The sequence below is a fragment of the Pristiophorus japonicus genome, chromosome 21 (genome assembly GCF_044704955.1).
Source record: "Pristiophorus japonicus isolate sPriJap1 chromosome 21, sPriJap1.hap1, whole genome shotgun sequence".
Classification (NCBI taxonomy): Eukaryota; Metazoa; Chordata; class Chondrichthyes; family Pristiophoridae; genus Pristiophorus; species Pristiophorus japonicus.
In genome coordinates this window covers 58,834,569-58,847,521 of record NC_091997.1, presented here as the reverse complement: position 1 = coordinate 58,847,521, position 12,953 = coordinate 58,834,569, and the positions used below count along the sequence as shown (strand labels likewise).

General features: G+C 46.9%; 1 protein-coding gene across 9 annotated transcripts in view; it reads left to right on the top strand.

Moving 5' to 3' along the window:
• LOC139234015 (KAT8 regulatory NSL complex subunit 1-like) overlaps window positions 1–12,953 on the top strand; it is a 217,478-nt gene that overhangs the window by 158,432 nt on the left and 46,093 nt on the right. For all 9 annotated transcript variants that reach the window (XM_070864840.1, XM_070864837.1, XM_070864836.1 and 6 more), the window contains 3 exons: window positions 990–1,166; window positions 8,061–8,173; window positions 12,336–12,531. In XM_070864840.1, the coding sequence (XP_070720941.1) occupies window positions 990–1,166; window positions 8,061–8,173; window positions 12,336–12,531 (486 nt within the window). The remainder of the gene's footprint in view (window positions 1–989; window positions 1,167–8,060; window positions 8,174–12,335; window positions 12,532–12,953) is intronic.

Below are 12,953 nucleotides of genomic sequence, written 5' to 3'. Positions count from 1 at the left end.
AAAAGGGGAGGTGCAACGAGACCTAGTTGTCATGGTACATCAGTCATTGAAAGTTGGCATGCAGGTACAGTAGGTGGTGAAGAAGGCAAATGGTATGTTGGCCTTCATAGCTAGGGGATTTGAGTATAGGAGCAGAGAGGTCTTACTGCAGTTGTGCAGGGCCTTGATGAGGCCTCACCTGGAATATTGCGTTCAGTTCTGGTCTGCTAATCTGAGGAAGGACGTTCTTGCTATTGAGGGAGTGCAGCAAAGGTTCACTGATTCCTGGGATGGCAGGACTAACATATGAGGAGAGAGTGGATCGACTGGGCCTGTATTCACTGGAGTTTAGAAGGATTAGAGGGGATCTCATAGAAACGTATAAAATTCTGACGGGACTGGACAGGTTAGATGCTGGAAGAATGTTCTCGATGTTGGGGAAATCCAGAACCAGGGGTCACAGTCTAAGGATAAGGGGTAGGCCATTTAGGACTGAGATGAGGAGAAAATTCTTCACTGGGTTGTGAACCTGTGGAATTCCCTACCGCAGAGAGTTGTTGATGCCAGTTTATTGGATATATTCAAGAGGGAGTTGGATATGGACCTTACGGCTAAAGGGATCAAGGGGTATGGAGAGAAAGCAGGAAAGGGATACTGAGGTGAATGATCAGACATGATCTTATTGAATGGTGGTGCAGGCTCGAAGGGCCGAATGGCCGCCTACTGCACTTATTTTCTATGTTACTAGTGTGAAGTACTGAGGTGACGCGGAATAGTTCAAAATGGTTAAAGTCATGATACATATTTGGCACAACAAAGTGCATGTGCTTCTGCACAATCTTTCCTATTCAGTATTAGTACCAATGTCCCACATACACTTTGTGACAACACTGCTGTGCATGCTAAATATTTTGGATGATAAATGGATGACTTTAAATTTTAGTAATTGAACTTCACATTGCACGTGATTTTGAGTAAATGCATTGCTGAATCTGAACATTTTCCCATAGGGTTCAGTTATGCTTGGAGACTCTCCGCCCCCACAAGACCTGAGCCGGCTGCTCATGAGCTCCCCAGATGGAGCTGATTGTCCGTCTATACCTGAACTGAAAGCTAATGGCACTGGTGGCAAGCTTGAGATGTCGGTCTGTAGTCATTCTTCACTGCCCAAAATTGTGGGTAAACAGGTAGGATTTGAACACACTAATCCTAATTTTAAACACTTCTGAAAAGGAAATTGTGTTGATTCCTCTTCTCTGGGTATGATTAAGATGTTTGCAGATGACAATAAAATAATCTGTGTGGTTGATGATGAAGAAAGCTGCGGACTGCAGGAAAATATCAATGGACTGGTCAGGTGGGCAGAAAAGTGGCAAATGGAATTCAATCCGGAGAAATGTGAGGTAATACATTTGGGGAGGTCTCACAAGGCAAGGGAATACACATTAAATAGCACGACACTGAAGTGTAGAGGAACAAAAGAAACCTTGGAGTGCAGGTCCACAGATCTCTGACGGTAGCAGGCTCGGTGGTTAAGAAGGCATGGAATACTTGCCTTTATTAGTCAAGGCATGGAATACAAGAGCAAGGTGGTTATGCTTAAACTGTATTAAACACTGGTTAGGCCGTAGCTCGAGTACTGTATGCAGTTCTGGTCACCGCATTACAGGAAAGACGTGATTACACTGGAAAGGGTGCAGAGGAGATTTACAAGTGTGTTGCCTGGTCTGGAGAATCTTAGCAATGAGGAAAAATTGGATAGGCTGGGTCTGTTTTCTTTGGAACAGAGGAGGCTGAGGAGAGACCTGATTGAGGTACATAAAATTATGAGGGGCCTGGATCGAGTGGATAGGAAGGATCTGTTCCCCTTGGCTGAGTGGTCAACAACCAGGGGGCGTAGATTTAAAGTAATCGGGGGGAGGTTAAGAGGGGATATGAGGGGAAATTTCTTCAGGGTGATGGGGGTTTGGAACTCACTGCTTGAAAAGGTGGTAGAGACAGAAACCCTCACCACATTTAAAAAAAATACTTGGATGTGCACTTAAAGTGCTACGGACCAAGAGCTATGTTTCTATGAATGTGTGTGCTGTCGCCACCTGTTCAGAAACCTCATCGCTGAAATCTTTTGGAAGAGTTTGCGCACTCAAAACATGAACTTGTCATATTTTGGGATTTTTATGCTAATTATGTTTTTGCAATCAACATCACTGGGCATCCTGTAGGCGGTCCTCATATATGGAGCATGCATATTACATACAGACCTGGTGTTTGTAACAGTAAGCTCTTGCTCCACACTGGCTGATGGAATATGCCACACACTGTAGACTTTACACTCTAAAGGCCTAAGCCAACAGGTGGTTAGCCTCAATACATAAAATAAAATACTACCCGCTCACTTTCTAAACATAGGATACTTCTTGCAGTCTGGTGCTTGAGTTTATCATAGGCAGTCCCTCGAACCGAAGAAGAATTGCTTCCACGTCAAAAAGTTCACTTGTTTCAATGATGGACCTAAAATTCCAGGTCTGAACTAAATCTTGAAGGTGGAAGATGCCTGTGGTTGGATTTTTTTTAACGTGTGGTGACCGTTGCACACCAGCCACCACATGGGCTTGACAGAGCTAGGTCTTGGTCCAGTCGCAAGGATTAACCAGGACGACTGGAGACCTGCTCGGCTGCACAGACCTAGTGCCCACACATATTGCAGTGTGGGCTGGCCCGTGCTGTCCCTGGGCCCTCGCCTCTTCTGGGCCCTGAACTCTCGCCTCTCCTGGGCCCCGATCACATCCCTCTACAGTCTCCCGCTGCTCCTTCGCCCCTCAACCTCGCCGCTCTAATCACCGACATGGACCTTGCTGATGTCCCTTTTCACTGCTGTTGCTCTCCTGCTGCAGCACGTGCTGCTCTCTGGAGTGGTAGGCCTCCACGCTGCTCCTTTCACTCCCCGACCTGCTCCGATGGTGCCCACAAGCTGGGGTTCGCTCAGCCTGCTGGGCTAGGCCGCCACGCTGCTCCTTCCACTCCCCGACCTGCTCCGATGGTGCTCGCAGGCTGAAATTTGTCTGAACTTGTGAGCAGGCTGGGGAGCGAAAGGAGCAGCGTGGCGGCCTAGCCCAGCATTCTGCTTGAGGTGGCGCCCTCCTGCCAAACAGCATGCTGGTGGTGTGGTTTGTCCTCGTGCTTTCTTCTCCCAGGCCCCTGGAGCCTGTTCGTTTTTGCCAGTGTTTCATTCTTCACATTCACCTGCCTATCCTTCATTTCTTTAGCTTTATACACACAGTCTTATCATTGTCGAGAAAGAATGCGATTGAATGTGATGGAATACAGTCATTTCAACAATGAACACCTTGGACACCTTGTGCCTTTCCCTAACACTTCACACCATGTGATGCCAACTGCAGCCAACCTGTCTGCTATCCAAGCTTGTGACTTTTTGTCTGTCAGAAATAGCCTATGTAAAGTCGGCCTTTCATACACTTTGGCCCGAATTTTCCAGGGTCTGTCTGGGCGTGATCAGAGGCGGGTCGGGTGGGAAAGTTGGCATTCCTTGGAGCGAGTCGGGAACCCGCCATCATCCTGCCCCATGCGCCTTTCCCTCGGGCGCATCTGTCAGCCCGGCAGTGACCCAACCAGCAGAGGCGGGCGGGCGACCCAATTTGAAGTATTAGCAGTTGCTGATCAGACCTTTGGGAGGCTTTTTAACGTTACAGTTCCAATTTCACTGGATGCCGACGGGACTCGCGCTGTTCGGGAACCACGTCTGTCAACCTGAAGCATGAGTTCAGAGGCCATTGATCCAGCTGATCAGTTGGCAGCATCAAATGTAGTATGAAAGCTCCCAGCTGACAGCTGCTCACTTTCCTCAGACAGAAGCCATTGCTGACTGCATTCCCAGCACTGATTGAGCTTCCTGCAGGCGGCAAGTCTTTCCAGCAAAGTCTCCCTCCAGTATAACCCCTCTCACCATTGACACATTGCTTTTGTCAACTCTAATTGACCTGCCATCTATTCCATCAGCATGGGTGCCGTCTATACTGTCTCGCCTTGGTCCTCAGAATCTGACCACGATGAGTCCCAACAATACCACCCCCAACCTTAACGCTCTGATGCTGCACAGGGCAGAGGGCATCAGCGCAGGGCTGCACCGCGCTGGTGGATACCTGCAACACCGGCAGAGGGTCAGCTTCCTCAACGTGACTGAGCACCAGGTCGCCGCAGACATTTGCTCATTGTTGGAGCAAGACCTGTAACCGAGTGGAGACAGCTTAGCAGTGGCTGTCAAAGTCACCAGCATCCTCAACTTCTTCACCTCAGGCTCCTTCCAGAGATCTGCAGCAGACATTTGTGGCATCTCTGTCGGCCGCCCACAGATGCATCACACAGGTCACCAATACCCTCTTTGACAAGTCAGCCAACTTTACCACTGATGGAACCAGTGTTACTGAACAGTCGCTCGGGCTTTGCTGCTCTGACTGGCTTTCCATGGGTGCAGGGCATCATCGACTGCACACAAGTGGCCATCAGGGCTCCCCATCATATCCCAGGAGTGTTTGTCAACTGCAAGGGATTCCACTCCCTCAATGTGCAGCTTTTCTACAACCGTAGGAAGATCATCATGCAAGTGTGCGTCAGATTTCCTGGCAGTTGCCAGGACAATTTCGTCCTTCGCCTCTCCATCCTCCCTCAGCTCTTCACTCCTCCAAACAGACATTCCACTGGCTGCTTGGAGACGAGGGCTATTCACTGAAGGCGTGGTTTATGACACCCTTGAGGAGGCCAAGTACTGACCAAGGAGACGTGATATGAAAGCTACGTCTCCACCAGATGTGTCATAGAGCAGACAATGGGCATGCTCAAAATGCAATTCAGATGTCTTGACAGATCTAGAGGAGCCCTTCAGTGCACACCAGCCTGGGTCTCCAAAATCGGAGCGCGTTGCATGAGGTACATGGCACTGAGTGCACAGCCTTTTCAGAAGAGGAGGAGCAGCATCATCTGGAAGACGATGAGGAGCAGGACTTGGAGACACTTGCGGTGCAGATGGCACCAGCACTCGAGCACATTGCTGCCTGGGAGGCCAGGGATGGCCTCATCATGGCCAGATTTACTTAACTTTTACGTAGTAAACCCTTGTGGCTGCCACATGCTTTGCCAGGTTGGCAACACCCCACAGCCTCATCATAAAGCATCCCTACAATGACCAATCCATTCCTTTCACAGTCACCACCATTGTTGGAGGTAACATTATGACTGACCCTTCACTCCAACTAACTAAGCCACTTCCAAAGGTGCACACTAATTTGTCGAAGTCCAGAAAGTTTTGAAAATAAAGAAATTTATGGTTCACGTGACATTAACTGAAACTTCACATTAACACTGAATAAAACACCAAGTGGCTGTCCTCGTGCATCTAATTGTGTGGCATCTTTCTCTTCAGCAGAGGTAGAGGCAGCCTGTTCACTGCCCTGTTGTGACTGCTTCGAAACCTTTGGTGGTCATCCTCTGGGTTTTGGAGTCTGTGGCCCCGCCAAAGTCTGCTCCTCCTTTGACTGTGCAGGGGCAGACTCAGCCATCGCTGTCCGAGGACGCATCTAGGACTGATGGAGTGGGGGGTGTGAGCATTCCATGTCCCCTCTCACCATCGTCCCTCTCATGAACCAGCTGCACTTCCTGCTAGCAAGGAGCTGCGGAACACCTTGCTGCCCGTCACTGGGGCCATGAGGACCCACTTCTTCACTGACACCTAAAGAGGATGTCGAAGAGCCTCTGCCATCTTTTCTCCATAGATAGCTATCTATGCTTCCTCGAGACCATGCACTCTGGTGCGTGGCGCATTTACTGCTCCTTGTAGGTGGCCATCCTATCCATGGAGGAGCCTACAGTAGCCTTCGCCTGCAACACGGTGGTGCACATGTTGGAGATGGATTCCTCCATTCTCTGCACATTTGCAGACATTGCCCTCTTTCTGGATGCCCTTTCCCCCCCCCCCCCCCCCCACCCAAAGGCATCCAGTCGAGGACTGTCTTGCGCCCTCTGGCGAAGAATCCTCACTGTCCCCGTATCCACCATCTGTTCTTGCTCGGTTGTAATTTGAGAGAGACAAGGTGACAAGCAATATCTCATGAAGAACCCACCGAGGTGTGTGTCTCTACGCTGCTGCTGGGTGCATTTCTGTCTGGTGATGGTGCACCCTCAGAGGCTGGAGGATCCTCTGAGCTGTTACCTTCCTCTTGTTCCTGGACAGATGGGGGGGCGGGGTACTCTTGATGGACCTGCAGGCGAATAAAGAGATGAATTAGATGTCATGTAGATTGGGTACACATACCATTATGACCATTCAATGGCTGTTAACATCAGTCTGTGTATGAATGACTGCTGTATGTCATGTGGCTGTATGAGATGTAATTCTGCCACCAGGTTGCTGAGATGTCCCCCTCGCTCCCACCTTCAGCTGCTCAGCAACTCCCAACAAATCTAATGCAATCTCTTCTGCTGCTGCTAAGGTGGCCAATGATGGAGGGCTATCTCTGTTTCTCTCGCTCTTAGTGTGGGCTCTCTTTTCCTGCAAGGAAGGAAAGAAGAGAAGGTTGAGTTAGAGTGATGGAGTGAGTAAGGAATGGATGGGTTACATCTGCAGAGGGTGATTATGATGGAGTGGGGTGGTAATCAAGTGGCCGCCTTGTGTTAGTTGGTATGATTGCACAAGAATGAGGTGTAACTAGTAAGATGGGGATGTGATAATATCGATAGCGAGGGATGGGTGGAGGTACAGGGTATGTTGGTGTGAGTAAAGATGTGCAGGAGTCGGCTTGGGAAGGCAGAGTGATGGGGATGTGATGAGAGACGCAGGAGGATGAAGGGGAGCGTGCCTTTGGAATCGCCTTTCCTGATCTGGCAAGATCATACAAATGTTTCCAGCACTGCACCAGGTCCTCCCTGCTATTGCCCTCCTCTGCAATTTAGAGCCATGCTGTCTTGGTCTACTGGGGCACTTTCTTCCAGCCATCAGCAGGGAAGAGGGACCTCCCTGGATGCTCTGACTCCCTTCACAAGCATATGGAGGGAGTCATTGGAGAACCTGGGTGCAACCCTCTGCCTCTCTGTCTGAATAGCTGTGGAATTGTGCAGTGCAATGACTGCACTATCCTAGATGAACCCGAAAATGCAATGCGGCCATGGCTACTTTAAATATCCCGGCTGAAAACGCATCGTTGATGATATCACCAAACCTGCACCAGTTAATTGGGCCGGGTAACGTGTAGGGCGGGCTTAATAGGTCCTATTGATGTCACGTCATTGTGTGGAGTGGGATGGAACCAGTAATGAGTGCCTGATCCGCCATGGCGGCCACCCTAGGAGGGAAAATTCCAGTTTTTGTTTCTAATAGAGAATGCAAGTTTTAAAAAATCATTACCAAAAAAAATTCACTTCATCGTGGTTCTGTTTCTATATCAAACATGTAACGAGTACACATTGTTTCTCGCTGCCGCTGGAAGAGAAACCACGCGTACGGCCGCGCAGCAAATTTAAAGGGCCCTCGCAGGAAAAAAATTAAAGGCAACATTGGCCCAACCCAAAAAAAAATCAGAGAATACTTTTTCGAACCCACCAGTGAGGTGGAAGCTGTGACATGTGTTTAATGGAGCAGTACGGCAAATGGGCAAGCAGATGAACTTTAATTTACAGAAATGCAAAATGTTACATATCGGACAAAATCATTTATGATACAAATGCAAAATGAATGGTACAGAATTGACACAGACAGAGAAAGGGAGCTGGGAATAATAGTGGGATTGTTTCTGGCAGTGTCTTGGTAGTGTGGCTAAAAAATTTAAAAAGCCAACAAAATGTACTGGAATGCAAGTCTGCTGAGGTCCATCAATACGTGGTCAGGCTATACCTGGAGCATTGTCGTGATCCTGCAAAAAGGATATCCAAGCATTGGGAGAACAAAATTCTTCATGCAAAAGGTGATCATTGTGATCTATGACTTTACTGAATGAGCTTGCGAACTGTAATGGGGGCTGTGTGCTTCTCTCCATGTTGCTGTACCAGTTCTGATGTATATGTTTGTTTTCCAGGTTGTTCCCCCTATTCGCCCCATAGAATATGTGACATCTTGCTCTGCACCAACAGAATCTACACCAACAAAAGCCTGCGGTCAACCTAGGCCTGTCAATGGAGTGGTTAACAGGTGATATATTGCTTTCATGTTGGTATTTGGATTGTTCCAGGGTGCATGGACTGCAAGCTGTATGACACGTGGCTCTAAACTGTTGAAGGGAATGGTTACAATAGATGTGAGCTAATTATTTACCCTAAATTGTGATTGCAGGATGAGAGGACTTGACAAACTTGAAGCAACAACAAAAATGAGGAAAGAGGGAGAGTATAGAACATATGTGCAATACACAAAAGCCCAGTAGCATTTGGGGTTTTATAAATAGTAAAATATTGAGCAAAATATTGGTTTGGCCATGGTTAGAATACTATGCAATTTTGGCTACCCACTTTACACAAACTTTCTAGCAGGGGATCAGTGGACAGTGATGAGGGATGGGAATCCTGGCCTTGGGTTGCTGAGGCCAGTTGCATTTGGAGCCATTCTCAAAACAATTGCATGAAGCACCAGAGGAGGAGACACTTGCCCTAAAGGGAAAGATTAACCTCGGGAGTTTTGTTCAAAGTATTCCTTATTTATAGAAGAGAATAGTCTGATCGTCCATATGAAACCATGTAGTACATAAGAATTAGGAGCATGAGTAGGTCATTCGGCCCCTCGAGCTTGCTCCACCATTCAATAAGATCATGGCTGATCTTCCTCAGCTCCACTTTCCTGCACTGTCCCCATAATCCCTTGATTCCTTTAATATCCAAAAATCTATTGGTCTCTCTTGAATAAAGACTGAGCCACCATAGCCCTCTGGGGTAGAGAATTCCAAAGATCCACCATCTTCTGAGTGAAGAAGTTTCTCCTCATTTACATCCTAAATGGCCGGTCCTTTATCCTGAGACTGTGACCCCTGTTTCTAGTCTCCCCAGCCAGGGGAAACATCCTCCCTGCATCTACCCTGTCGAGCCCTGTAAGAACTTTGTATGTTTCAATTAGATCATCTCATTCTTTGAAACTCTAGGGAATATAGGCCTAGTCTACTCGATCTCTCCTCATAGGACAATGCCCCCATCCCAGGAATCAGTCTGGTGAACCTTCGTTGCACTCCCTCTATGGCAAGTATATCCTTCCTTCGGTAAGGAGACCAAAACTACATAATACTCCAGGTGTGGTCTCACCAGGGCCCTGTATAATTGCAGTGATGCCTTTATTCATACTCAAATCATCTTGTAATAAAGGCCAACATACCATTTGCTTTCTTAATTGCTTGCTGTACCTGCATGTTCTCTTTCAGATTCGTGTACAAAGACACCCAGGTACCTCAACACCAACCTTTCCCATTCTCTCTCCATTTAAAAAATACTCTGCTTTTCTATTTTTCCTACCAAGTGGATAACTTCAAATTTCTTCGCATTATATTCCATTTGCCATGTTCTTGCCCACTCATTAGCCTCTCTATATCCCCTTGAAGTCTCTTTGCATCCTCCTTACAACTTACATTCCCACCTAGCTTTGTTGTAATAGCTTTTATTTATATAGCGCTTTTAACGTAGGAAAACATCCCAAGGCTCTTCACAACAATGTTACAGGCAAACAGATAAATTTGACATCGAGACACAGAAGAAATTAAGGCAGAAGCTTGCTTAAAGAAGTAGGTTTTAATGAGCGTCTTAAAGGAGGAAAGAGAGGTGGGGAGGTTTAGGGAGGGAGTTCCAGAGCTTCGTGCACAGGCAGCTGAAGGCACGTCCACCAATGGTTAAGCAGTTATAATGAGGGATGTTCAAGAGGCCAGAATATGAGGAGAGCAGACATCTTGTGGGATTGTGAGGCTGAAAAAGATTCCAGAGATAGGGAGGGGCAAGTCCATGGAGTGATTTGTCAACAAGGATGAGAATTTTGAAATTGAGTTGTTTAACTGGGAGCCAATGTAGGACAGAAAGCACAGGGGTGAGCGGGACTTGGTGCGATTTAGTACACGGGCTGCTGACGTTTGGATGACTGATGTGCATGAGTTGTACAGGACTGAGGTGGGTGGGATGGTATTTGAGACATGATTTTTCAACCAAAGACAAGCTGGATGAATATTGTACTGCTTGCCATTGGATTATGCACCATGACACTTCACTGCTTGTGAAGGGGAGAAACTGATTGTACGAACCTAAGTGAGGTGCTGTGTCACAGCATGAAACCAGTTCTGTAGTGTGCCTTCTTTTGTCTTTAACTCTTGCTGAGAGCTGTGTAACTTGGCACATCAGTATGATGCAAACTGAGATGGCAAGTTTAATCCAGTAAGGGAATAAAGTCTCCGTTTCATGCCCTGTCAGCAAGAAATTCGGTTAAGATAAAATGAGATGTTTATACTGTTTTTGTTTCAATTTCAAATATACTTTCTCCCTATGCAAATCTTAGCCAAGGGAGTAAGATGACATGATCTAGGCTAATGCAACCATCGCCCACATACAGGAGTACTCAAGGGCACCATGCCCACACACTTCATCTTGCACTGGAGAAGCAGCGGCTGCCACTTGAAGCCTCCCCTGAATAGCACCCCTGAGACAGAGTGTACACAGTGCAGGGGATTGTGAGCATTAGTGCATGCTCCAGCACTTGGCACACTCGCTTGGTGCACTACCAGCATTATACACAAGGTTTGCTAAGTGAGATTGTAATCCAGGATTCCAACAGGGTTGCAAAACCAGTTACTTATAATATCCTTTGTGTTCCTCCATTTGTGTTCTAGCAGGGACCACTCCAATGCCTGTATTTAACTGGAGTGACATGTCGTGCTGATGGAAACGTTTCTAATACGCCACAGTCACTTTTCTGTTAAAGGCTAATAAGCCATATACTCCAGCAGATAATAAATGGGAATTACACTTGGAGTCACTACATTACTGTATCCACAACTCTGTCCCTGACTGGTGACCTGGTACCCAAGGGTCCCACTGAAGATGCATCACATCCGCTGAGCCCAGTAGGTGCTTCTGCAGTGCATTGTGGATGTTGTAGCCTCTTCTGCCAAGATGGCCGATAATTAAACTCTAATTTGTGCAAGTCCTACTGTGCTGCACAATCTTGTTTGTTGTCTGATGTTACAATCCAACACCATTAACACTAAGGATAATTTGCCTGGGAGGCAGCTAGCTGCTATTGGAGTCTCTGAGATGAGGCAACGACTGCAGGGAATTGCAGGCATGACTTTGCTCCAGTCTATGATGCAGCTTGTTAGTAATCAGTACGGTGCACTGCTAGCCTTACCAGCCTAGAGCGTAACAACTGGCTCTCAGAATTGTGCTCGTTTGTTGTCCTCGCACCCATTTTTATAAATCTATTGACAGAAAAACAAGTTTGAGATCTTGTGCTGTGCTGAAGCTCAGTGATCTGCAGGTATCTGTGTGTTGTCTTTTCCTTGGTGTTGTAGTTTTCTTCCAATGGAAGAAAGGAAACGAACAGCGCAATACCGAATGTGCCCATCACTCATGATTCTTCACAAATATCAGTATTCATCTAAAATGATGATTGTGTGACCTGGGGGCTCTGGAACTGGTTCTGGTTGTTGAAGATGCATCATCATCATAGGCATTCCCTCGGAATCGAGGAAGACTTGCTTCCCCTCAAAATGAGTCCTTTGGTGGCTGAACAGTCCAATACGAGAACCACAGTCCCTGTTGCAGGTGGGACAGACAGTCGTTGAGGGAAAGGGTGAGTGGAACAGTTTTGCCACACGCTCTTTCCGCTGCCTGCACTTGATTTCTGCGTGCTCTCGGCGATGAGATTTGAGGTGCTCAGCGCCCTTCTGGATGCTAACTGACAAGTTTTAAGCTTTTGAAGGGGTGAATAGTGTTGGCGTAAGCTGACTGTTTAACTGAACTTGGATTTATAACGGGCTTGGTTACGTCTATAGTGTAGCAGTTTGTACGTGGCCTGTGAAAGGATAGAATTGCCAACTCATCTGGACTTTTTACTCTATCTCATGTAGTTTAAAAACTTTCCCTGCAAAAATAGCTCTCGCCCACCACCACATCATCGTGTGGGAAACATCCTTTGAACTCTTAGTCTGTGCTGTGTTGCTGAGGAAGAAGATTTTTGTGGATTTCATGTGTGAATATGGTAGATTTCAGATGAAGTTGCCTCTTGTTCATGTTATGGGTGGTTGATTTAGGTGATGGCTCTGTGTAAATTCAACAGTTGAAACAACCTCTAATCTTTTAACACTGTTCATGCACACTATTTCTACTCGCAGTGTTCACAGCTTACTCCCAGACAACAGTTCCACCGATAGCTCGGATGTTGAGGAGCTACTAAATAAAAGGCAGAGGTTGAATGCTCTGCCCATACCTCCCGATAACACCTGCATCGCAGCTCGAGTTCGTCCAGTGCTGACCTGTAAAAAGCGCAGGCTTGTCAGACCCAACAACGTTCAGCCCATCAATCGAAAGGTGAGTGCAAAAATATTGTAGTGAGTGAAAATGTAACCTTGCTTAATTGCATAATAATTCCAACTACAAGGTCACTTATTTAAAATTGTCACTCTGAGTGAGGAGAGAGTTGGAGCATGAATGCCTTGTCAGTAGGAATAGTTTGGATCTTTCAGGGAAAATTGGGTGAAGTAGAGACCGATGAGAGTGCAAGTCGGTGGCAATGGAATGAGTTTTGGATTGCTGCAGTAAAACATTAGCACAGACACAAGTAGGATGATGGGAATCGCAAAAGCATCACCAGGCGCATTGCTTGTATATAGAGGACTAGTGCATACGTGAAGGTTATTGGATTAAATTCTCAAACCAATGAGAAGCTTAATGCTGTATTGGTTCGTGATGCATGCCAGGGTATTTCATTCATCACGCTAGTAAAGAAAACT